Source organism: Nymphalis io, chromosome 19 (genome assembly GCF_905147045.1).
Source record: "Nymphalis io chromosome 19, ilAglIoxx1.1, whole genome shotgun sequence".
Classification (NCBI taxonomy): Eukaryota; Metazoa; Arthropoda; class Insecta; order Lepidoptera; family Nymphalidae; genus Nymphalis; species Nymphalis io.
Window position 1 is genome coordinate 6,709,448 of NC_065906.1, and position 25,895 is coordinate 6,735,342.

Here is a 25,895-nt window from a genome sequence, read left to right on the forward strand (position 1 = left end):
TATACATGATATTATGTATAATAATGTTGTCGTATTTTATCTTTTTCTGTTTATAGCTTAAGGGAGAAATGTCTAGTCAAATAATGCTACCGATGCCTGAAGGTGTAGAAAATATATACCACGCAGAAGCTAGATTAAAGGAAAGGTAATTCTGATAATACGAGTTAATAGTTTATTATAATATTTGTGTTTTTGTGAATCATCAAAGGCTGCTCGCTTCGTACGTTATCCTAGGAGGTAAGATACTATTGTAACTTAGTAGGATACTTTAATATAATAATACTTTTGTTTGGATTTAATTAAGAATAATTCTCTCTCTTTTTTATGTTATAAAAGGAATATTTTACGCCTTAATGTAATAAATATTGTTATCATAAACGTTATATATTATTGCGACGTTAGATAATAATATTTATATATTAACATTTAAAACTAGGATACCTGTATGTTAAATTAATAGTGAACAGCAATAGTTGGCAAATCTAAAATAAAAAGTTGTTATTTTGTTAAAAGCAACCTAAACAAGGTTACTTTACAACGTATATAAAAACCCCATTAAATATTTTAGTGATTCAGAAGACGTCGACTTATATTTGAAGACTAACATAGAAGGTGCCATCATAAAATGGGCGCAGCAAATTTACGATCTGTTGCAAGAAGATTCATATATCGGTATATATATATATATATTTCGGTTTTTTATAGATTTTGATTTTCTATACTAAAATATTAATGATGTAGTTGGTAATTCGAGTACTTATAACTGAAAAGCGTACTTTGTTTTTTTGCACCTAGCATTTAAGAGAACCAAGTTCCCTCTACCAAATGCAGATATAGAATTCTATACACATAGACTTCGTAACTTGGAAGGCATATACTCGCAATTACGGGACCCTCGAGTTAAACGAATGGCACACTATTTGGAGTCTACTCGCAGCGTGTACCTTGCTTGTTTCAAATCAATGCTCACTAATGTAGTAGCCGGTAAGTATTGCGGATACCAAGAATGCTTTTACTTAACTATTGTTCAATTTTAAGTAAATGCAAACTAATTCTGCAGAAGACATCTTCTTATAAATTATTACACATTATGGTAAGTGGACTGTTATAACATGGCTTTATAAAGTTTTCAACAGATTCCTCAATGTGAATTTCATCTCAAGCCCCGCATGTTTTGCATTTAGCATCTAGTTCTGGGTATATTATAAGTATTTGTTTTGACATTTCGATAATTTTGAAATTCATTTCCACTGTTTACTTTCAGCCATAATAGAATGCAGAGATATTTATGTTTATCAGAAGCCTTTGATACAACATTTCGAAAGCTTTGAAGGAAGTGATTTTTTTGATGCGAAAGCTCTTATAAGACCAATGTTTCACTGTATTGGGTTACTTTGGGGAAATTCACGATATTATTGTAATGTGGAAAAGTTAATACGTAAGAATTCGTTGATTAATAATTAATACTACCTATAGTATCTTCTTAAAGAATATCAACTTAATGTAATGATATAATTTTATTTTGCTTCAGTTATAAATTATAGTAAGCAAATAATTGAAAGGGTATTATTGTATTTATTTGCGTCAATAACACGTTCTTGTCAAATTTTGATATATATGTAAAATATTATGTTTAGTAAGAAATAGGTAGCAGAACGAAAAATCAAAAATGTTTTTAATTCACAACTTAATTTTTTTACATTTTCAAAACTATTTTTATTTTTTCATACATTTGTATTCGTTAAATATTTTAATATATTTTAGCGTTATTACGTGAAGTATGCAATCTAGTGATTCAACAATGTACGAATTCGGTAGACCCCATATCAATATTCCAAGGCGATGCTGATGAACAGTTGATAAAATTAAGAAAGGCGATGGGTGTTCTTAATCATTTTATGTAAGTTTCTTCATATGTAGCATTTTTAAAAAGCATTACTCAAATTATTGAATTTTTTGTCTGATGTTAACTCATACAAAAATATTTTTGGGAAACATCCAAAACTATATTATAATAATAATAATAAAATATTAATCACACACGGCCATCTGATCCCAAATTAAGCTTGTACAGAGCTTGTACTATGGAAACCAGACAACTGATATACTACATATACTATTTTTCTTTTGTAAATACATACTTATATAGATAATTACACACAGACTCAGGACAACCAGACACGTTCATGCACACAAATATTTGTCCTGGGTGGAAATCGAACCCACAACCTTCGACGTGAGAGACAAGCATCGAGTGTTCTTGTTAAAAATATTGCTACAATAAATTTTATAACAAAATTGTTTAATTACAGCGATACCTATGAAATGAATCGTGATAAAGTTCACACATTCTTTCCACCGGGCGTTATGCCCGTTCGATGGTCCTTTGACTTCGACCGCGTCTTCATGCGTTTTAACACCTTCATGAACAGACTAAAGATGATCGAAAATATTGTAGAAGCTACCGTCGAAATATTTAAATTGGAAAAAGTAGAGTTTTCAGGCCTTAGAGGCAAGATATTGAGCACGGAGTGTATGAAGGTAACTATTGTAGTAAAAATATAGTTGACATGTAGTTTTCTTTTAGCTTTCGCCTACAAAGATTACACAGCATGGCGATAGTCTTACTTATCTTTGTAGTCGCATGTTAATTTGCAACTATTTCGAAAGGGTTATTTTTTTTTAAGTTTGTATTGTACAAACTTAAAAAAAAAATTCAGGCAAATATTTTAAATAATTTGTAATTTATTATAATCGATTTAATATAATTAGGAATTGATGATTGATAACTTTTAATCTAATTGCTTTTTTTCGTGATGTATAATATCTAGAGAAATTTGTTAGGTATTGGAAGAATACACTTTCATTTATCAAAATCTTGGCAATATTACCTACGACCCTGCAGATCCTGAAGATACAAGGTTTTTATCAGATTATGATAAACATATGGCGGTATTAGAGGACGTTGATAGAAGACTCGCTTCACTATTCTCCCAGGGTTTAGACGAATGTCATGATTTGGAACATTTCTATAAGGCACGTACAATGTATTCTAAATAAGTGTAATAATTTTAAAATTTATCAGGAAATATGTACTATGCATTTTGGACGTTTTATCCAATAAATGGCTTATATTACGTATTCAATGCTTTAGATATTTGGACTATGGTGGAATACTTTTTTTTCAGTTTTTCCAAATAATAGGAGATCTGTACCATAGACCAATCATCAAAAATGAATTAAAACCTAAAGTGGCTAAATTACTAGATTTCATGCATTCAAATCTAGATGCGGTTAAAGAGATATTTGACGAAGAAATGGCTGTAAGTGAAACTTAGATTTATAAATCATTAAGAATATTTAAGTTAATTGCTCCATACCTTCTCCTCAAAAAGGGAGAGGAGGCCTTAGCCCAGCAGTGGGGCATTCACACGCTGTTATTGTGAGTTAATTGTACTCGTAAATTCAATGAAATTAAAACAATTTTTATTAACTACCATGTAATTTTCTGAGTTTCGGTTTAATATAGTTTTCACATCGAACTGTTGCTGTGTTAAAATATTTTCCTTTACAGAAATTGAACCCTAAAGGCGTAGAGAGACCAATGGTAGATCCTTATCTGCCTCCTGTGGGTGGAATAATGTGGTGGATTCATAAGTTACGAAAAAGAATTCAAACGCCAATGGAAGATTTTATTTTATTCGAAGACCCGTAAGCACACGTCGTACTTTAAATATTCTAAGCTAATTTGTTTTATGTTAAGTCTGTAAGGGCAATCTCATGCATATTACGAGTATGTTAAATGATGCTTCGTGAATAATTATTATGTTGTTATTTAAGAATCACTGACTCAGAAAACGCTTTATATCTGAAACAAAAACATAATGAAATGTTAAGTTACCTCAATCAACTAGAAGATCGACAGTTTAAGCAGTGGTGTACAACTGTACCTAATATTTGTAAAACGCACCTCGCCAAAAACTTAATATACCGCGATCCTCCTTTTGTTAGAAACAATTTTAGCTCTGAGGTACGTAAAAATTAAAATCAGATAATTTATTTTCAACAAGAAATAGAAAACAAGTAATATAATATTATTTATAAATATTTTCTTGATGTTTTTATATAAAGTTGGTGATGCTGTTGCGAGAGATTCGGTATATGAAGTATTTGGAAAAACAAGGTATCCCGCAGGATGGATTAGATTTGTACGCAAGAAATGAAAAGTTGCAGGTTGGTATTATTTGTTAGACACAGGTCCCTTCAGGTTTCTTTGTGAATTTTTAAACATTTATTTTGTACGTGCAGTACGATATGAATCGCCTTAACCGTGCCATAGCGTGGTACAATGCGATACGGGAGGGAAGCCATGAAACAGAAGTAGCTCTGATTGAAAAAGAAATATCGGCAATAGATCATCTTCTTGGTAGAGGTGTTGAAGAGCTTACATGGAATGATGATTGTAAGTTGTGTCATAATAATTTAATTTAACGACTTTTAAGCCTAACAAGAAATGCGGAAAATAACTAATACTAACTTGCGTTTTTACAATGTCGCATCTAGTTACGGAATGGATGGCAGAGGTGTATGCAGCAATAAATACGCTTCAAGAAAGAGTACTGACAGCTCAAAATAATGTGAGACGTGGTCTCGCCAATATAGCAGAGTGGGGTGATAAGCCGCTTCACAACCGTAAAGACAACCCAGAAAAGCTGGAACTTCTGGCTGTGAATGAACGGCACCCTAGATTAGTTGTACGGTAAGATGAAAAATGATTACTTCTGAATTAATATAAATTCTAATCTAATTTTATTTAATTCATGCTAAGATAACTTGAACTGAACTGAACTGAAATTGAATTGAAACACCTTTAATTTTACAGACATAACAAGATTCTCCAAAGTCACGCTGAATTCCTACAAATATTAAAAGATAATTACAAACTTTTCTTCAATATTATAGAAGACGAAGAGGTAATATCAAAAAACTGTTTATTTAAAAATGATTACAAATTTTACGACATTGTGTATCAATAAAATATTTTTCCATGAACAATAAAGTTTGCTATTTTTCACTTTGTTGGGCATTAATACTAAGATTACTTAACTGATCGATTTAATGACAAATACTTCAATAAAAGTAGGTATCTAATATTATTTAAAATAATGTATGAAACAGTCGGATGATGAAGAGGAGGAATTAGAAGAAGTCGATGAGTCAACTATGGATGAGGATGAACGTCTTGCTCGGGCTCAAAAAATACGAGCAATTATGGAGCAACGGGAGGCTAAGCGTATTGCAAGAGAAGAAAGGGAGAGGGAGAAGGTAGAAATAGCTCAGGCTAAATTTGAGAGAAGAGAGGCACGACGCCTTAAAAGAGAAGCTAAAGAAGCTGAAAAACAGGAGCGACAGGCACGTCGTGATGAGGGTTAGTAGAAATTGTTATATATTGTATTGGATTCGTTTTACATTTCAATGAGTGGATTTCATAACACAAATATATAGAGCTCATTTTATTTTGTAAAGTTAATTGTAAAAATTCCATGTTATGTTAAGGCGAAGAAGTGGAATCTCCAGCCGAGGAAGAAGAGGAAGAACTAGATCCAGAAGAACTAGCTGATATTGAGGAAGAACGTCGAGAAATGGAGGAAGAAGCATTTCGTGTTGCACGGTGGCCTGCCTATGTGCAGTATGTGGACAGTCTCGTGAGGAACATTAGTTTTTATGTTGTTTTGTATTAATATTATTTACATATTATTAGAATTTACACATTTCTATAAATAATAAACAATTTCAACCTTAATGAATTCTTAAAAAATCTAGACTTGATAAATTATATATCAAAGTATTTAATGTGTTCCCAGTTCCCTCATTATAGTAGTCTGGAGAAATGTCGTCTTTCCTACTACACTATAACAATCAAGACTATGAAATTCAGGGTCCTTTAGTAGTCATGCAATAGTCTAATTAAAAAATACGTATTTATATTCAGTTCCTGCCGTTAACATATTATTTAATTATTATTACATATCAATAGGTACTACGAAATTACTTAATTTATTGGGCTGTCAAATTGCCCTTTCTTTAATACACAATTGGAGTTTATATAACATTTGATATAATTATTATCTTATAAATATGTGCAGGTATCAAATCATGTAATGAAAGCGATTCAGTCAAGCCTCAATCTATTTGAAAAGCAAACCGATTTGGAAAAGGGTCCAAGAGTAGCTTTTTTGGAGGTGCTTGCAGAGTTGCGAGACCCAGGTAAGATCATTATTAAATACATTTTTTTTAATAGCAATTCTGATTCTCCTATTATTTTGCAGATATTTATTTCTCACCATCCTTGGATCTCGATGATTCGGGTGGTTTGTACGATACGCTTCGAGAAATGATGAAGGACATGTTTTTACAAGCAACTATGTTTCCGCGTATTGATCCAATCGTACCGATTCCTACTTACGAAGGTATGTGTTATAAACTATTAGATAGCTCTTGAGCTCTTGATAACCGACTATCTTTTATTACAGATGATATTAAAAATGAAGATGCCATGATTGATCTTTATCATGATATTTTAAAACGGGTTGAAAACAGTATTAATGATGTTGTACAATATGCTTCAGTAAGTACACTACAGACAATTTTGTTTGGAATATGTCAAAACTATAAAAAGTACTAAAAATTGTCTATGATCTCATTTCGATATCTTTCATAAGATTGACAGTCCACTTCAAGGCTGCGTGTGGGCAAGGTCTATGACAGTAACTCGGTGACAATTAGTACGTTAATAGAATATACATACGTGTTTATGCAAAGACTAAAGACCAATTATTACAATTGTTTTTATTTTTTTGATAAATGTGTAATTATTATTTACTTAAATCAATTCATAAATATTATAATCATGACTTATACTCTCCTTGTAAAATTAGTAAGGAAAAATATGATGAAAAATTTAAATATTCGGTAACAATTACTTTTTTTACCAGAAATATGAGAAATATGCTCCTCTGTGGTTAGAGGATAGGCAAGAGGTACTAGCTGGGTTTCTAAAATATGGTCGCGTGATTCCTCCAGAAGAGTTCGACAAGTATCGTTACGACACCGGCTGCGATCCTCCTGAAGCAAAGCCTAAGCTAGAACAGTATCAAAAAGAAGTAAATCAAATTATATTTTACTTATGTTTCTATATTAAGATGGCATTTTCTGATGAGACTGGCTTCCCAGACCCTTAAGATCGGACACATTATTGATATTTGGTGGTATCTTTTTTGACGAGTGAGTTTTACCTACTCAGATGAAATCCTACCAACAAACAAGTGTTCTATATAAAAACCATAATCAAATAATATTTTTTTTCCTTTGTTAAATTTCTTTTTACAATTCATTCAATTATGAATATTTATTTTTAAATTGTATAGATTGACAAGTTCAACTCGCTATACGCTGAAGTATCATCATTGCCGTCAGACTATTTATGTAACGGATGGTTAAAGTTGGACTTAAAAAGATTAAACCAAGCTATCATGAATATTATTTGCAAATGGAGTAATCTTTACAAACAAAATCTAAAGGATCATGTACAAACAAGGTAGTTTATGCTTTTTTTCATTGTTCACATGAGGTTTTTTAAGAAATGAAGAAGTTAATGTTACATTAATCTTATAATTTTTCATTGGATGTCAATCAGCCGGTAAACTAAGTTTTATAGAAATAATTAAAATACTACCAACAATCTCCCTGAATAAATACTACGATTATAAACCATATTCTAGTAAATATCAGCAAATTAATCTAGAATAACTTATTCCCAAACAATATAAACAAAATAAATAAAAAACAAATTTTGAAAAAATCGTTAATTTTTTCAAATGATATAAAACTTGGAGATGAGAATTAATGACATTTATAATTGCAGTCTAAACGACCTTGAGAAATTTATTGCATACGCTACTAAAGAATTATCTGTTGAACTGGAGGAAGATGACTACGAGGGTTTGTTGAAAGTTATGGGCGTTCTCAATGAAGTGAAGGCCAAGATAGATGCCGGTACAGAACTAATGTTCGAGCCACTAAGAGATATAATATACGTGCTTAAGGAATACGGCGTTGAATTTCCTGAAGAGACGTATGAGCAGGTCAATGTTTTTTTTTTATTATTTACTAGGGTTCGCCCGCGACTTTACCCGTGAGATGGTATTAGGTAAAAAACCGCCTATGTAGCCTACGTCCTTCCTTGGAGTTCAAGCTTGCTTCAGACCAAATTTTATCTAAATCGGTTCATTGGTGTAGACTTGAAAGCGTAAGCGACAGACAGAATTACATTCGCATTATAATATTATAATATTATTACAGATGAACCGTCATATACTCGACTGGCGATAAGATTTTTTATCCATAGTATTGTGTTATAATATAAACAAAGATAATATATACTGTATTAGTACTTCGATTTGGTATTTTTTATTTAAATGAATTTTGGTTTTTCATGCTTTCTTTTGGATTTTAGAAGTATTCTCCATCTCATCAATATTCGGTACATACATTGGTAAGATTGAATATTTCTATTGTTAGGTATAAATATTCTAAATAATTATACGAAGCGATCCATCATAATGACATTATCAATAAATGAGATTGAGTGTAATTAAACATTCTACTATGATAAATTAAAAAATATATAAAATATAAATTGTTAATAACAGTTGGATGTGCTGCCGGAAAGGTGGCGTAACCTTGTGAAACTAGCAACAGTGATGAAGAATGAAGTAGCACCGATGCAGGCAGCGCAGGCAGCATTGATTGCTAAGCGAGTTGCCCTCATTAACTTGCGCATTACCATGTACCGAGATCAGTTTAAGCTGAAAGAGGTGATTGTCATATTCAACAATAACATAGATCAATGATCGATCTATTAATCTGTAATTTTGTTTATAAGTGACAACGAACAAATTGTTGCGGTCATTACGAGACTTCTCAAGCTTTATAAACCATCATCCGCGACCTTTACGGAAACCTATATAAACATTAAAATTGGATATTAATAAATGTAATATTAAAAGTTATAGATAAGTTTTTGTTATAATAGATATTCCTCGAAAGTTGCAAAGAACCTTATAAACAAATAGACAAAGTTAACCAAGAACTTGAGCATTTTGAGGAAATTGTAAAAGACTTAAAGAAATCTTGTGGGTTATTCGATATACAGCCACCCGATGAGAAGAATCTAAAACAATGCCGACGAGAGCTGAAGCTGGCTAAGGTAATTTGTTTTTTAATTTAAAAATTTGCTTTTGTCCTATACATAGTCATCCCATTATTTACGTAATTGATATGTTTTTTTATATAGAATATGTTGGCGAACGACCAAATGGACCACCTGATGGTAAGTGGTCACCAACGCCCATAGACATTGTCATTGTAAGTTCTGCGGTTTTGCAGTAGAATATCTGACGAGGGTGGTGCCTACCCAGAGGAGCTTGCACAAAGCCCTAACACCAGTGAACTTGAAAGCGTAACGTCTATTACATAATTATTAAATATTAGATAATTTATTTTTTTGATTTATAATTCCAGCAACTCTGGGATTACTATAATTTGGTGATGGGTACAATTGAGTTCTGGAAGAAATCTCCATGGAAGAAGATAGATGCCGATGGTATGGATCAAGAATGCAAGCGTTTCACCAAAGACTTGCGGCAACTAGATAAAGATATGAGAGTATGGTAAGTGGAAATTGCTTACATTCACATAACAATACAATAATACAATAAAGTACACAATTTTCTCGACACAGCAAATATGAATGTGGGTTTTAATATTCGTAAAACCATTCCTAGGGAACCATATATTTCAATAGAAGGAACAATCAAGAATTTGATGACTTCTCTTAGAGCAGTTACTGATCTTCAAAATCCAGCCATCAAAGATAGGCATTGGGTCGAGTTAATGATGGCAACAAAGGTAATAAATAAACTTTACATAAATATTATATATTAAATTTTGATTCATCTCATGCACTTACTATTTTTATAATATTTTTTTTTATGTAGAAAGCTGCACATTCATTCATCCTATCTATTGAAAGAAAGCATATTTCATCCATACCATTTTCATCGAAACATAATATACGAAGTCGTATTTCGCTGACCGAAATTTTAGATGACTTTAAATCATTAGAAGATTTAGCTAATTCATTAGATGGTACTCTTGTAAGTGCTACGGAAGACGGACATATTGAGGCAAACTCTAATCAATATGTGCAGCTAAAAGACTTCAGAAGACCCAAGTTGCAGGAATGTGTTAATAATGGACATAAATTTACAAAGTTAAAAAGGTCCTACACATTACAAGAAATAAGAAAGAATGGATTGCAATTGATTCCAACAAGAGGAAATTCGCAGTCAAACACACAAAGTCATTTGATTTTATCAGAATTTATTTTGTAAATATTACGTGTATCTTTTTGTTGTAATTATATACACATTAAATCATAATTAATTCATAGCTTAGACGTAGATGTAGAATTACGCATTAATCAAATAATATAAGGTGAGGATGACATTCTTATTAACTTATTGGTTTATTTGAATTGAAATATAAGCAATAACATTTTTTAGGTAAAATTCCATATCGATGATGATACAACGCTCGCAGACTTATTAGCTTTGAATCTTCACAAATATGAGGAAGAAGTTAAGACGATAGTCGATAAATCTGTTAAGGAAGCTGCAATGGAAAAAACTCTCAAGTAATTCAATTATGGATTTTATATGCTGACAAGTGGTTATTACAATACGGTTAACGTTTAGTTTCTATATCTCCGCAAGCATACATTTTATTAATATTTTACTACACTTATGACATGTATGTATAAATATTTATTGTATAATACTGTTTTATCTCTAGGGAACTAGAAGTAACTTGGGCTGTCATGGAATTCGAATATTCGGTTCATGATAGAACTGGTGCTAAATTGCCAAAAGCAAGCGAAGAATTGGTCGAGACGCTGGAAGATAATCAGGTTAAATAATATACTATGATAGCATGTTACTGTTAGTTCTAATTAATATAAGAGCATAAAAGTTATAATTTTAATGTTGAAACGCTTGTTTTCGTTGTTAGAATCAAGTGCAAACTATGATGTCGTCGAAGTTTATCGGTTTTTACGAAACGGAAGTGACGGCGTGGCAGAAGAAACTAGGAACAGCAGACGCAGTCATTTCTCTATGGTTCGAAGTACAGCGCAAGTGGCAGTATCTCGAGAGTATTTTCGTGGGCTCTGATGATATACGCGCTCAATTACCAGAGGATTCAAAGAGATTTGATATGATTGATAGAACGTTTAAGGTAAACATTATAATATTATTTTATTATTTTTAGCATATTGGCTGCATATTATGCTTTTACGAACTCACACCGAATTATTATTTACTCTTGTTATTCAAATTTTTAGGAGCTACTTAAAGATGTAGCCGCAACACCAAACGTAGTCCAGGCTACGAATAAACCTGGACTTTTGGACAAATTGGAAGAACTAATGGCAGCATTAAATCTATGTGAAAAAGCTCTTAATGATTACTTGGAAACGAAACGTTTAGCATATCCTCGCTTTTATTTCGTTTCTTCAGCAGATTTACTCGGTATACTTAATAAATGAACAATTTCCTCATCAATTTAGAAACGACTACATTTAAACTTTTATTTTTATTTTTAAGATATATTATCCAACGGAAATAATCCTCCTGCAGTCTGTCGCCATCTTTCAAAGTTGTATGACAACTTAGCAAAATTGGTGTTTACAAAGCCTGGCAGCAAACAAGCATTTGAAATGATCTCCAAAGAAAACGAAGAACATGTACCGTTTAAAGCCCCATGTTGTGATTGTTCTGGCAAGGTAGCCCGCAATTTCCTAGTTTCAAATTGCATGCAGTAATTGAGTTATCTTTTTACGGAGAATATGCTAACAGTTGTGTTTATTATTATTTTTTATGTAGGTTGAATTATGGCTCAACCGTGTAACAGATTGCATGCGTTACACGCTACGTGATATTTTTGAACACAGTGTAAAATCGTATGAGGACAAACCTCGCGACGAATGGGTGTTCGACTGGCCGGCACAACCTGCGCTGGTGGGCACTCAGATTTGGTGGACTACAGAGACAAATCAAGCATTTGAGAAACTTGAAGAAGGTAAATTCAAGTTTGCAAGTTATAACTATTCAAGAATTATTTATGTCACTAGTTTTAATAAAAAATATATCAGTCACTTTCAAATACCGATTTATCTCTAATAAATAAAAGATAGAACAAAATGCAGCTTTTCTATGGAATTCTCCAAAAAACAAATGTCATGTTATCTTTAATCGGTCGTTCTAATATATTATTGTATTATAATATACGTTTTTAAAAAACAGGCTATGAAAATGCACTCAAGGACTATCAAAAAAAGCAAATAGCACAACTAAACGCACTGATTGTATTGCTATTGGGCGACCTAACAGTCGGAGATCGTCAGAAAATTATGACTATTTGTACTATTGACGTACATTCACGTGACGTTGTAGCCAAGCTTATAGTTGCTAAAGTAGAGACGTCCACTGCTTTTCAGTGGCAAAGTCAACTAAGGTAAGTTATTAAAATTAAATATGTACTAGTTTTATTGTATTTAGTAAAATGTTCGGATTTTTTTAAATATATTTGCTTTTGGTATTATGCAGACATCGATGGGATATAAAGTTGAACAATTGTTTCGCTAATATTTGCGATGCACAGTTTCTCTATGATTATGAGTACTTGGGCAACACGCCTAGACTTGTGATTACTCCTTTGACAGATCGATGCTATATAACGTTAACGCAGGCAAGTCAATTTTAAATTTGTATTAATATAATAGATGACTTTGTTTCCATAACACTTTGTTTGTATACACAATAATTATTTAGGGAAACAAAACAACGTAGGTATAGTAGTTCCAAAAACCTAGTACATGTGAAGTCCTTTCAAATAATGTAGAAGCGTCGATAATTAATAGAGATATGCGACTTCTTATTTTGTATATTTTATAAGATTGGTTTGGTTATATAAATAGTCAAAATTAAAATATTAAATTATTATACGGATTCCAAAAAATTACACGATGAACACTAAAAATAAAGAATGAGGCTAAAAAAAAATTAGGCTTCTTATAGAAATATCTGAAGACGGTGGTAAGCCCGAAAAATATAGTTCCGTTATAAAGAAATAAAATTGTAATTAAGTATTTATTACCTACTTACAAAATATAAATAATAATAATAATTGAAATATTGACAATAGCTTGTTAATACATTTATCTTTATCATTACATAATTTACTTCAGTAAAATAACACATAATAAACAATTAAAAAAAACAATAATAAAATGTATAAAAATAACACGATATATTGATTGATTTACTTGAAAACAGTATGTCTTATCTGTTACGTAATGATTGGCCAAAGTCATAAATCTACGTCTACACTTTGTTCCGCATAGAGTCTTCATCTGATTATGGGTGGAGCACCAGCGGGGCCAGCTGGAACTGGAAAAACAGAAACAACAAAGGATTTAGGTAGAGCATTAGGCATAATGGTCTACGTATTTAACTGCTCTGAACAAATGGACTACAAATCTTGTGGCAATATTTATAAAGGTACTCGTATTTTTAAATGCCCGATGTTGTAATATAGTACTTATGGAATTTTATCATTTTTAAGGCTTTATTGATCAAATAATTCTATATGCTTAATATGCAGGATTGGCGCAAACTGGTGCTTGGGGGTGCTTTGATGAGTTCAATAGAATATCTGTTGAAGTGCTTTCAGTAGTATCTGTACAAGTAAAGAGTGTTCTTGATGCAATTAAAGCTAAAAAAAAGAAGTTTGATTTTATGGGTGAATTCATTACTCTTATTCCGACAATAGGAATGTTTATCACTATGAATCCAGGATATGCAGGAAGGACAGAGTTACCAGAAAATCTAAAGGCTCTATTTAGGTCTGTTACACAAAATACGCTTAATGTTTTTATTAACTTTTTTTTTGCTTTTTGGAAACATTATTTTAGAATAGCTAGAATCTGTGGAAAGCAATTACATTAATTAAGGGTTTTATTACAGGCCTTGCGCTATGGTGGTACCTGATTTCGAACTGATTTGCGAAATTATGTTAGTGGCAGAGGGTTTCCAGGACGCTCGTTTGCTGGCACGCAAGTTCATCACACTCTACATGCTATGTAGGGAGCTTTTATCGAAGCAGGACCATTATGATTGGGGTCTGAGGGCCATTAAATCTGTGCTTGTGGTCGCTGGATCTTTAAAAGTAGGCTACGATTCGTAAATTATAACATTGTATCTTATTTACTAACACAACGATTTCTTTATTATACTAATTGAGATCTGCTAAGTATCACATATAATCCGAGATTAAGTATCATGAGCCGAGATGGCCCAGTGGTAAGAACCCGTGAATTTTAACCGATGACCGTGGGTTCAAGCCCGGGCAAGCATTACTGAAGTTTAATGTGCTTAATTTGTGATTATAATTCATCTCGCGCTTTACGGTGAAGGAAAACATCGTGAGGAATGCATGTGTCTAATGTCACTGAAATTCTGCCTTTGTGTATTCCACCAATCCGCATTGGAGCAGCGTGGTGGAATAAGCTCTAAACCTTCTCCTCAAAAAGAGGAGAGAGGGCCCTTAGCCCAGACATTCACAGGCTGTTACGGTAAAGTATCACAATACAATCTGTGTCTGACAAATTTTTAATTTCATTCCATATATATAATAAACGTAAATCTTTATCAAAAATGAAAACACTTGAATACAATCCATTAAAGAAAATTTTAATATATATTGTAATATTTTTTTAAGGATATATTTTTTCAATAATAACTATGTCAATTAGAGAGGTGATCGGCTAAGGCCAGAAGACCAAGTCCTGATGAGAGCTCTACGCGATTTCAACATACCTAAAATAGTTACTGATGATATGCCGGTGTTTATGGGGCTTATTGGTGATTTATTCCCTGCTCTCGATGTGCCCAGAAAAAGAGATTTGGATTTTGAGAAAAAACTATATGATGGTGCTGTGTCAATGAAACTTCAACCGGAAGCTGGGTTCATTTTAAAGGTGAAATCTTAATTTTGGAAATTATTTTTAAATTAAACTAAATCAAAACATTATTGGAATTTCTTGTTTAATCTCTGTGATAGTAAACATAAATTACAAGAAGTATATCAGCATTTAACAAAAAAAACTATATTTATTGCTAAAGTATCATGAAATTTCAGATGGTGCAACTAGTAGAACTCTTTGCCGTGCGACATTCAGTTTTCATTAATGGGTTTGCGGGTACAGGCAAGTCTATGGTATGGCAGTGCCTCCATAGAACTTACCAAATGTTAAAAATGAAGCCATATTACAACGACCTTGATCCAAAAGCAGTTACTAACGATGAATTATTCGGTATTATAAATCCAGCTACGAGAGAATGGAAAGATGGTTTATTTTCTACAATAATGAGGGATATGGCTAATATGCCAGGCGAAGGACCAAAATGGATTGTACTCGATGGAGATATTGATCCTATGTGGATCGAGAGCTTAAACACTTTGATGGATGATAATAAGGTTAAAATATAATTTATTATTTGTTAGAAAATTGTAGTTTCTTAAAACTACAATTAGTGTATCACATCAGATTTTGCGTAATATAGAAAAATAAAAATCTGCTTCTTCCATGTTATGTTCCTGAAATTAGTTGATCGGTGTTATTTTAATGAAACTATGCCCAAACGCTTTCACATATATTCACTTTTATGAAAAAAATGTATGCTGTTTTCTTTTTATACTATAGGTATTAACGTTAGCAAGTAACGAGCGTATAGCTCTTACGAAATCAATGCGATTATTATTTGAGATTGCCACATTAAGAACGGCGACTCCAGCCACTGTATCTCGTGCAGGAATTTTGTATATCAATCCACAAGATTTGGGATGGAACCCGTATGTATCCAAATAAATGAATATTATATATTTATTACAATTGGTAAAATAATTTGAGAAATTTAGAATTATGCAATTTTTAATTCAATATAATAATAAGCATGTTATCTTTTATTTACCAAAGATTTGTGGCCTCCTGGATTGAAACTACCCGAGATGATGAATCTGAAAAAGCAATGCTAACAGTAATGTTTGATAAGTACATTCCATCGCTATTGGAGTCATGTAAAAAGTACAAGCGAATAACACCCCTCAGTGAACTCCAGCAGATTCAGTTGACGTGTTATCTATTAGAGTGTTTCCTCAATAAAAGCCTTTTACCAACTGACTGTCCAAAGGAATGGTAAAAAAATATATTATTGCCAGGCTCTTCCTTTTTCTGCTTCATTTCTAATTAATAATGGTTTCATTTTCTTTAAGGTATGAAACTTATTTTGTATTTTGTATTGTTTGGGGCTTTGGTTCTGGTCTTTTTCAAGACCAGCTTGTGGATTGGCGAAATGAGTTTAGCAAATGGTTTTGCAACGAGTTCAAACAAATTAAGTTCCCGTCGACGGGCAATGTATTCGGTTTCTTTATCGATCCCGAAACAAAGAAGTTTTTACCTTGGGTAGAAAAAGTTGAATCATTTGAACTGGATCCCGATATACCGCTCCAGGTAAATATTTTTAATTTTAACAAAAGTATTGATATTGGTTTATTTTACAATACAAAAAATGTATTTCAGTCTTGCTTGGTGTCAACGTCCGAAACAACTCGTATCCGATTTTTTATGGATCTTCTGATTGCGAAGCAGAAACCAGTGATGTTAGTGGGTAGCGCTGGAAGTGGCAAGACGGTCAGTGTAGCAGCGAAGTTAAATTCACTATCTGAAAACTTCGCAATTACTAACGTTCCTCTTAATTTCTATACTACATCAGGTAAGGCAGTGTTGATATTATTGATATTTAATTTTTTTTTGTCATTAATACAATAGGTAGCATTATACAAAGTTCTCCAGAACTTTTTTGGCAGTTCTGTTGTAGGTTTATCAAGAAATGTTATAGTATTGAATGGTGAGAAAAGCGTAATTTTTTATTTTTCAAATAGAAATGATACAAAAAGTACTGGAAAAGCCCTTGGAGAAAAAGTCAGGTCGTAATTTTGGACCGCCTGGTAGCAAATTTATGATATATTTTGTGGATGATCTCAATATGCCAGAAGTGGACACGTACGGTACAGTACAGCCACATACGCTCATCAGGCAATTTATGGATTATCGACACTGGTAAGTTAAATATTTAATTTATTTACTCGTTAGTAAGGTCTGCTTTATCTTATAGGTTTTATTTCATATGGGGCTTAATGAACAAGCTTACGGATATTTTTAAAAAGAATAGACGTCAAAACATTCTTCTTATTGTTCTTTTACTTAAATATTATATATTATTATTTATTATAGGTATGATAGACAGAAACTAAGCCTTAAGGATATATCTAATTGCATGTTTGTCTCCTGTATGAACCCCACCGCTGGTTCATTCACCATAGATCCACGTTTGCAGAGACATTTTTGTACATTTGCTGTGAGGTAATGATTGAAGAATAATCACTTGCTTTTAAAATTATTAATCAAGAATATGCCATAGTCTAATAAAATGTTATAGTTTTCCAGGACTGGATGCGTGTTTTCATATCTACAAGCAAATCCTCTCGCAGCATTTAGCTAATCCGTTGAACAAGTTTAATATCATCGTTCAGCGCTACGCAGAACCACTTGTTAACGCGGCACTTGCTCTTCATACGAAGCTCTCGTCAATGTTCCTACCTACAGCTATTAAATTTCATTATATATTCAATTTAAGAGATCTTTCCAATATTTTCCAGGTTAGGATTTATCGTTTTTTTTTAAATATTAATGTTCATTATTTTTATGCAAATAATTCCGGTATTTTGGTGTTAACTAGTCGATATTTGTTTTGTAGGGTATACTGTTTACAACAGGTGATGCCATAAAAGCACAGTCAGAATTGATCAGGCTCTGGATGCACGAAGCAACACGTGTATATTCAGATAAGTTAGTAGATTCTGCCGACAATGAAAATTTCAACAAGCTCATTACAGATGTTATAAAGAAAAATTGTGAGGTACGTTTTAGTTCTTGAAATTAGTTGACCGGTGTTATATTAACGACTTTTTCCTTATCATTCTGTTTTAATTTGTTTAACTTAATAAAAATAAAATTATTTTGTCAGGATTTCGATGAAAATGTAGTATTTGAGAAGCCCTTAATTTATTGCCACTTTGCGGAAGGTATCGGTGATCCAAAATATTTCCCCATCCGAGATTGGGCGCAAATAAAACGTTTGCTTGATGAGTCTCTTTCATCTTATAATGACCTTGTTGCCACGATGAATCTAGTACTCTTTGAAGATGCTATGTATCATATCTGCAGGTACTTATAACACGCTTTCTGTTTTTGAATATGTAATGAATTATTTCTTACTAATGTTTAACCGTTTATGTTGAATTTTTAGGATAAACCGCATATTGGAAGCTCCCCGAGGTAATGCCTTATTAGTAGGAGTTGGAGGATCTGGGAAGCAGTCTCTGTCTCGGTTGTCAGCTTTTATATCCTCATTAGAAGTTTTCCAAATCCAACTTCGTAAAGGATACAGTATCAATGATCTAAAGGTTGATCTTGGTAAATAATATTAACATATAAAGTTATCTTTACGCTCTTTACCAATAATATATTTACATTTTTCTTATAATTAAGGATGTTTTTGTTACAGCCGCCTTGAACATAAAAGCAGGCTTAAAGAACATTGGAAACATGTTCTTAATGACAGATGCGCAAGTAGCTGACGAACGCTTTCTTGTTCTTATAAACGACTTGTTAGCTTCAGGTGAAATCCCCGAGCTTTTCGCTGACGACGAGATTGAGAACATTATTAACGGTGTCAGAGGAGAGGTACTCGTAATAGCTAAATTTAGTTTATGTTAACTATTTGTGGTAACTTGCTATAATAAAATGCTGAAAACAAAAGCCAATTTTTTTGAAATTTATTCCAATAATATGAACTATAAACTAGAATTACATTACAAATTTTTAGAATAAATAAAATATGAAACCATAATATTTCAATTTTTATTTCAGACTAAAGCATCAGGTGTTCAGGATACACGTGAAAATTGTTGGAGATTTTTCATTAATCGAGTGCGTACTATGCTGAAGGTAGGCAATCTTTTAAAACACATATATTGTCTATTGCCTTCTTTCAATTTGAACTCTGAATAATTGGGAACAAAATACATATTATGTTTTAAATTTATTTTACAGGTGGTGTTATGCTTTTCTCCTGTGGGTGCTACACTTCGAATTCGATCACGTAAATTCCCTTCAATTGTCAACTGTACTGCTATTAATTGGTTCCATGAATGGCCCCGAGAAGCGCTTCGATCTGTGTCCAAGAGATTCATATCTGAAGTAGAGGCTTTACCGGTATCAATTTTCATCTAATTCTGGATATGAGAATTTTTCGTTAGTGGTATTTATTTATTTATATTCTGTAAATTATTTTAGGCTGACCTTGTGGACCCTGTTGCATGCTTCATGTCGCATGTACATCAAAGCGTAAATCAAATGTCAGCTGTATATTTCCAAAATGAGCGTCGATATAATTATACAACGCCAAAAACTTTCTTAGAACAGATTTCATTATACGGTAAATTATTAACAGAAAAGACGAACAATTTAAAAATGATGATATTCAGACTTGAAAATGGTTTGGAAAAGTTAGCGTCGTGTGCTGCCGACGTGTCTATTTTAAAGGTATAATCTATATATATATATATATATATTATTAAGATATAATATACTAATTATCTACAATCAGAAGCTATTACTTTGATGATATAGCTATGCGTAAAAATATATAAAATTACAATAAAATTTTAGGTTACTCTTGCTGAGCAAGAACAAATACTGAAAGTAAAAAATAGGGCTGCGGAAGAACTTATTGAAGTAGTTGGTGCTGAAAGTGATAAAGTATCAAAAGAAAAGGCTTTTGGTAAGTAAAAAATCAGTTCATTTTTAACATTGGCATTGCGATGTATGTTGACATCTTTAACCATTGCATATCTTTTTAAATAGCTGCCGAAGAGGAAAAAAAGGTTAAGGTTATTGAAGAGGATGTAACAATAAAGGCAAAAATTTGTGCTGATGATTTGGCTAAAGCAGAACCAGCATTGATTGCCGCCCAAGAGGCCTTAAACACACTTAACAAAAATAATCTAACTGAATTGAAGTCTTTTGGTTCTCCGCCAGATGCCGTCGTAAATGTTACAGCAGCCGTACTTGTACTTTTTTCTAAGAAGGGTAAGATACCTAAAGACAGATCGTGGAAAGCATGTAAGGTAACGTTTCGAAACTAAAATAAATTTGTCAGGAATAAAAGTTATTATGTGTGTATTAAAAATCATTTGATTATTTTTAGCTGATGATGGCTAAAGTGGATCAATTTTTGTATGACCTAGTATATTATGATAAAGAAAATATTCATCCTGATGTTATTAAAGTAAGTTCTTTTAATATAAAAATGAGAAATGTAAGGGTTTTTAGAAATATATATATATATAGTAAAGTACGGAACTTTACAAATGCCATAATTTAATAATTTATTATCATAAAAATGTATAAAACTTTAAAAAAGAATAGAATATTATTATTCCTTCAGGCCGTATTACCATACATAAAGAATCCGGAATTCAACGCAGAATTCATAATGTCGAAATCAGCAGCCGCAGCTGGTCTTTGCGCTTGGGTAATAAATATCGTAAAATTTTACGATGTGTATGTTGTTGTTGAGCCAAAAAGACGTGCTCTCAATGCAGCCAACGCGGAACTTCAAGCTGCGAGAGATAAGCTCGCATTCCTTACAGACCAGATTAAGGTAAAAACGTAATTTGTACTTGTAATTATTGATGTATAAATGTTTTTAATCAAGATATTTTTATCTTGTTTAATATTTATCCCGTTCATGGCGGTGATGAAAAACATCGTAAAGGCTGCATGTGTTAACGAAACTTAGCTCCATTATAATCAACTTGAATTGAAGCTCAAAGATAACTTTCTCAAAAAGAGAAGATTTTTGGATGACTTCCTGCAGCTATGAAATAATTTCTTATACTTACCTAATTACAAACAAACTTATATATTATATATAATGAACGCAGGAATTGGAAGAGAAATTGGAGGAATTATTGAAAGCATTCCAAGAAGCAGTTAATGAAAAAATGAAATGTCAAGCAGAAGCAGATGCCACAAATGCTACTATAGATTTAGCTAACAGATTGGTTAACGGATTAGCTTCAGAGAAAGTAAGGTCAGTCAAATTTAATAATTTTGAGAAGGACGATTGACTTCTGAGTAAACTTTGTCAAAGTAAATAGCAAACTATTAACATTATATATACATTATTTACATACAAATACATAAAATAAGGGTAAATAATAATAATTTATCAGATGGTCAGCAACAGTAGTGGATTTAAAGGAATCCGGAAAAATGCTGCCGGGAGACGTACTGGTTGTAACAGCGTTCATATCTTATGTAGGCTGTTTTACTCGTCGATATCGCTTACTACTCATCGATGAGGACTGGTTACCTACGCTTGAGAAAACTGATGTTAGTATTTTAAATAATAATCGGTACTACTTTGTAATACTTTGAACTTACATATATCTGTACTACTTGGCTTATTTTCGTTATCTAAAAAATATTACAATAATTTTGGGTAAATAATTTAATACAATATTAGTAACAAATTTAGTACATAGTTTCAATATTTTAAATATAATTTTTTTTTTAGTTTATTTGTGCTTATTGTTTAGCTATGATATAATGAGATGAGCTAAATTTCTCGAAAATAATAGTATTATATAAAAAATATTTTTGTTTATATAGCCCAAGATTGAGACAACTGAAGGTCTAGAGCCGTTATCAATGCTGACAGATGACGCACAAGTAGCGACTTGGAATAACGAAGGTCTTCCCACTGATACAATGAGTACTGAGAATGCCACTATACTAACCAATTCCGCACGATGGCCGCTTATGATCGATCCTCAGCTGTTAGTAAATAATTTATATTGACTAACCTAAATATATTTTAATGGCTGTTAATAATCTTATTTAAGCTACAGGAATAGTTTCGCTTTCATTTTCATAAAAACAAATACGGTTACAGGCAAGGCATCAAATGGATTAAGTCTCGTTACGGCGACACTCTCGTCGTGATCCGCTTAACGCAACGTAACTATCTTGATCGCATCGAACGCGCTGTAAGCAACGGTGATGTAGTTCTGCTCGAGAACATCGGTGAAAGTGTCGATGCCGTGCTCGATCCTTTACTTGGACGAGTGCTCATTCGCAAAGGAAAAGTACTAAAGGTCTGTTTTTTTTGTTAGTAGTCTATTTGCATAGATATTATTTTTCTCAATAACCGTACCATGAACCGCATAGTTTTTAGCATAAAATGGCAACACATTGTATTGCTGTATTTTAAACCCAAACCAGAAAGGCGAGTAAACAAGTGTATTAATTTTATGTATTTAATATGCAACACAATGACTCGCTACGGCGGCAATAACGACAGTAACAGTGACAAATATGAACAAACTTCTAAGCAACATATTATAAACAAAAATCTGGATATATATATATTTTTGTTAACCGACATTAGGTTATATTTTGGATGTAATAATTGCAGATTGGTGATAGAGAAATTGATTATCATCCAAATTTTCGTCTTATAATTCAAACAAAATTGGCAAATCCTCATTATCAACCTGAAATGCAAGCACAATGTACTCTTATAAATTTCACCGTAACAAGAGACGGGTAAGAAAACTGTTGGTATTTTTTCCTTTATATATAATAAATCAACAGAAACTATTATTTTAAGCCATTATTTCTGCAGGCTTGAAGAACAGTTATTAGGAGAAGTAGTAAAAGCTGAAAGACCAGATCTAGAAACATTGAGAGCGGGACTTACGAAACAACAAAATGATTTCAAAATTACCTTGAAGAGTCTCGAAGACGACTTATTAAAGCGCTTGTCATCTGCGGGGCCAGATATCCTCAGTGATTCAGCTTTGGTGATAAACCTAGAAACAACTAAAAAGACTGCTGCAGATATTGAAGTAAAAGTCGAAGAAGGAAAAGTAACCGCTGTAAAGATTGATGAAGCCCGCGAAAGATATAGGCAAGTCTTTATTTAAAAAGTATATTAAATTGTATGATAGCTGTTGGTTGCTACGTTTTGACTTTGTTATTATCGTTACATTTTATACGCTTTAAATTTTATCATTCAGTAAATAATTGAATAAAGATGATCGTGTATTTTCAGACGAGCTGCTTCTCGTGCATCAATCTTATATTTCATTCTGAACGATTTGTACAAAATAAATCCTATGTATCAGTTCTCACTTAAGGCGTACAGTGTGGTGTTTAAGGATGCTCTCATGAAAGCTGAGCCTTCTGATGAGTTAGAATCTCGAGTTGCTAACTTATTAGATAGCATAACTTTTGCTGTATTCGTCTACACCAGCCGTGGTTTGTTCGAAAAGGATAAATTAGTCTTCTTGTTTCTTGTCACCTTACAGGTTAGTTGTAATAATATACCTTTGTCTACTACTACTATATCTATATCTAACTAAGTACAAACGAGTATGTGTTTCAATGTTTTAATTTGGCAGTGGAGCAAATATTTTTTCAAATATTAATTGAGTTTAACAAAATAATAAAGATTCATTTTTGTTAACGATTACTTAAAATTAATTTAATAAATTTATAATTAATAATTATAATTAATAAATTTATTAATTTAATAAATAAGTTTTTCCTTTAAGATACTCCAAACTGATGGAAAAGTCGATCCAAGGGAGCTAGACTTTTTACTCAAGTATGCGGTCGCACCGGCAAACTCTCCATACTCTTGGTTGTCCAATAACTCATGGGGCGGAATTATAGCATTAGCTAAAATGGATGCCTTCGAAAATTTAGATAAGGACATTGAAGGAGCTACAAAGAGGTAATTGAAATTCCTTTGAAAACGTTGAACGATATTGTTTTTTTATATCTCACATACACAATCCAATTAAAAAAAATTTGACTGGCCTTACAAAATGTTGAATATTTTTTTCCGTTTACAATCAGTATAATAACTTTTTCACGTTGTTCACTTGTTATTAAGCGTACAAATCACTCTTGTAATCGAGTTATTACAGTGTATTTCGGTGTAATAGCTATTATTTTTAAATATTTGTATTAGTTTTATTTATCTTTGGATATTAGTGTAATGCATCATTTAATTAGAAATAAAGGTAAAATATTTAAATAGATGGCAAAAGTATACGGATGGTGAAGCTCCAGAGCGAGACAAGTTGCCTGGTGAATGGAAAAACAAGACATCGTTACAGCGTCTTTGCATACTACGAGCTCTTAGGCCCGACCGAATGTCTTATGCATCAGGGTATGTTATATAGACGTTAAATTTACTATTCATTAAAAATATTCGTAGTTCCAAAAAGCCGTTGTAAATGACAAAATAAATTACAGAGCCTTTTGTGAAGAAAATCTTGGAACAAAATATGCAGAGGCTAGAACTCCGCCACTAGAAAAGTCTTTTGAAGAGAGCACGTCAACAACTCCTACATTCTTTATTCTATCTCCAGGAGTAGATCCTTTAAAGGTGCTAAACTATTTTTTTATTATCTATAATATTTTACTAAAAAGGTCATGGTTATCCATCTTATATTTTTGGTTTTAGGACGTCGAGAAGTTAGGTCGTAAGTTAGGATTTTCTACAGACAAAAGGAACTTCCACATAGTATCTTTGGGTCAAGGCCAAGAGGTGGTCGCAGAAGAGGCCATGGGTGTCGCCTCCGAAAATGGCCATTGGGTTATTCTTCAAAATGTACATCTCGTGGCAAAGTGGCTTTCAACACTAGAGAAGAAGATGGAGGAGACTTTTGAAAATCCTATTGAAGACTACAGGTAGAAAATCTCAAAATTATTTACCGTTTCGGGTTATGTCTTTTAGAACGTAACACAGATTTTATAATACACGTATGTTTTATGAAGCGTTTATTTATAATTGTTACGAGAACTGGACTTATTTCTTTTTAGATTATTCTTAAGCGCCGAGCCAGCGGGTGATCCCGCATACCATATAATTCCACAGGGTATTTTAGAATCAGCAATCAAAATCACTAATGAACCTCCAAGTGGAATGTGGGCCAATTTGCACAAGGTAATTTTAAAAACTTTTGTGATAAATATTATCATATTTACTTCTCTGTTTACATAACTTACTTTATTAAAAATTTTTAGGCATTAGATAATTTCAGTCAGGAGACTTTAGAAATGTGCAGCAAAGAAGCAGAGTTCAAAGCGGTATTGTTCGCCCTCTGCTATTTTCATGCAGTTGTTGCTGAACGACGTAAGTTTGGGCCACAAGGCTGGAACAGGTATGTAAAATAAAAATATTCTAAATTACAAATTCAATCTACCAATGCTATGTACCTTATGTTTTTTTTTTTATATAATAGGAAGGTGGACGAGCATATGGGCCACCTGATGGTAAGTGGTCATCAAACGCCCTTAGACATTGGCATTGTAAGAAATTTCGACCATCGCTTATAGCCAATGCGCCACCAACCTTGGGAACTAAGATTTTATGTCCCTTGTGCCTGTAATTACACTGGCTCACTCACCCTTCAAACCGGAACACAACAATATCAAGTATTGCTGTTTTGCGGTAGAATATCTGATGAATGGGTGGTACCTACCCAGACGAGCTTGCACAAAGCCCTACCAG

The 25,895-nt window shown here is 32.5% G+C and overlaps 1 protein-coding gene across 1 annotated transcript in view; it reads left to right on the forward strand.

The window, feature by feature from the left end:
• LOC126775922 (dynein beta chain, ciliary-like) overlaps positions 1-25,895 on the forward strand; it is a 30,974-nt gene that overhangs the window by 1,582 nt on the left and 3,497 nt on the right. Inside the window, exons 5-74 of the mRNA XM_050498089.1 lie at positions 57-145; positions 569-672; positions 796-984; positions 1,265-1,438; positions 1,765-1,900; positions 2,313-2,541; positions 2,845-3,036; positions 3,189-3,323; positions 3,575-3,711; positions 3,841-4,030; positions 4,132-4,233; positions 4,309-4,462; positions 4,564-4,759; positions 4,883-4,973; positions 5,179-5,428; positions 5,557-5,705; positions 6,147-6,267; positions 6,330-6,470; positions 6,534-6,628; positions 6,996-7,163; positions 7,428-7,597; positions 7,925-8,144; positions 8,712-8,876; positions 9,095-9,268; positions 9,583-9,731; positions 9,846-9,969; positions 10,626-10,756; positions 10,915-11,029; positions 11,131-11,355; positions 11,462-11,648; positions 11,724-11,902; positions 12,003-12,198; positions 12,423-12,633; positions 12,726-12,867; positions 13,523-13,679; positions 13,783-14,023; positions 14,145-14,346; positions 14,933-15,157; positions 15,319-15,657; positions 15,884-16,032; positions 16,157-16,375; positions 16,453-16,690; positions 16,760-16,952; positions 17,122-17,299; positions 17,474-17,602; positions 17,679-17,898; positions 17,997-18,158; positions 18,267-18,466; positions 18,549-18,715; positions 18,807-18,985; positions 19,172-19,249; positions 19,355-19,516; positions 19,598-19,846; positions 19,973-20,084; positions 20,168-20,430; positions 20,511-20,591; positions 20,751-20,966; positions 21,250-21,398; positions 21,541-21,700; positions 21,980-22,146; positions 22,263-22,464; positions 22,785-22,915; positions 22,995-23,279; positions 23,424-23,679; positions 23,926-24,107; positions 24,417-24,548; positions 24,635-24,767; positions 24,846-25,072; positions 25,205-25,328; positions 25,409-25,545. Of these exons, the coding sequence (XP_050354046.1) occupies positions 57-145; positions 569-672; positions 796-984; positions 1,265-1,438; positions 1,765-1,900; positions 2,313-2,541; positions 2,845-3,036; positions 3,189-3,323; positions 3,575-3,711; positions 3,841-4,030; positions 4,132-4,233; positions 4,309-4,462; positions 4,564-4,759; positions 4,883-4,973; positions 5,179-5,428; positions 5,557-5,705; positions 6,147-6,267; positions 6,330-6,470; positions 6,534-6,628; positions 6,996-7,163; positions 7,428-7,597; positions 7,925-8,144; positions 8,712-8,876; positions 9,095-9,268; positions 9,583-9,731; positions 9,846-9,969; positions 10,626-10,756; positions 10,915-11,029; positions 11,131-11,355; positions 11,462-11,648; positions 11,724-11,902; positions 12,003-12,198; positions 12,423-12,633; positions 12,726-12,867; positions 13,523-13,679; positions 13,783-14,023; positions 14,145-14,346; positions 14,933-15,157; positions 15,319-15,657; positions 15,884-16,032; positions 16,157-16,375; positions 16,453-16,690; positions 16,760-16,952; positions 17,122-17,299; positions 17,474-17,602; positions 17,679-17,898; positions 17,997-18,158; positions 18,267-18,466; positions 18,549-18,715; positions 18,807-18,985; positions 19,172-19,249; positions 19,355-19,516; positions 19,598-19,846; positions 19,973-20,084; positions 20,168-20,430; positions 20,511-20,591; positions 20,751-20,966; positions 21,250-21,398; positions 21,541-21,700; positions 21,980-22,146; positions 22,263-22,464; positions 22,785-22,915; positions 22,995-23,279; positions 23,424-23,679; positions 23,926-24,107; positions 24,417-24,548; positions 24,635-24,767; positions 24,846-25,072; positions 25,205-25,328; positions 25,409-25,545 (12,074 nt within the window). The remainder of the gene's footprint in view (positions 1-56; positions 146-568; positions 673-795; positions 985-1,264; positions 1,439-1,764; positions 1,901-2,312; positions 2,542-2,844; positions 3,037-3,188; positions 3,324-3,574; positions 3,712-3,840; positions 4,031-4,131; positions 4,234-4,308; positions 4,463-4,563; positions 4,760-4,882; positions 4,974-5,178; positions 5,429-5,556; positions 5,706-6,146; positions 6,268-6,329; positions 6,471-6,533; positions 6,629-6,995; positions 7,164-7,427; positions 7,598-7,924; positions 8,145-8,711; positions 8,877-9,094; positions 9,269-9,582; positions 9,732-9,845; positions 9,970-10,625; positions 10,757-10,914; positions 11,030-11,130; positions 11,356-11,461; positions 11,649-11,723; positions 11,903-12,002; positions 12,199-12,422; positions 12,634-12,725; positions 12,868-13,522; positions 13,680-13,782; positions 14,024-14,144; positions 14,347-14,932; positions 15,158-15,318; positions 15,658-15,883; positions 16,033-16,156; positions 16,376-16,452; positions 16,691-16,759; positions 16,953-17,121; positions 17,300-17,473; positions 17,603-17,678; positions 17,899-17,996; positions 18,159-18,266; positions 18,467-18,548; positions 18,716-18,806; positions 18,986-19,171; positions 19,250-19,354; positions 19,517-19,597; positions 19,847-19,972; positions 20,085-20,167; positions 20,431-20,510; positions 20,592-20,750; positions 20,967-21,249; positions 21,399-21,540; positions 21,701-21,979; positions 22,147-22,262; positions 22,465-22,784; positions 22,916-22,994; positions 23,280-23,423; positions 23,680-23,925; positions 24,108-24,416; positions 24,549-24,634; positions 24,768-24,845; positions 25,073-25,204; positions 25,329-25,408; positions 25,546-25,895) is intronic.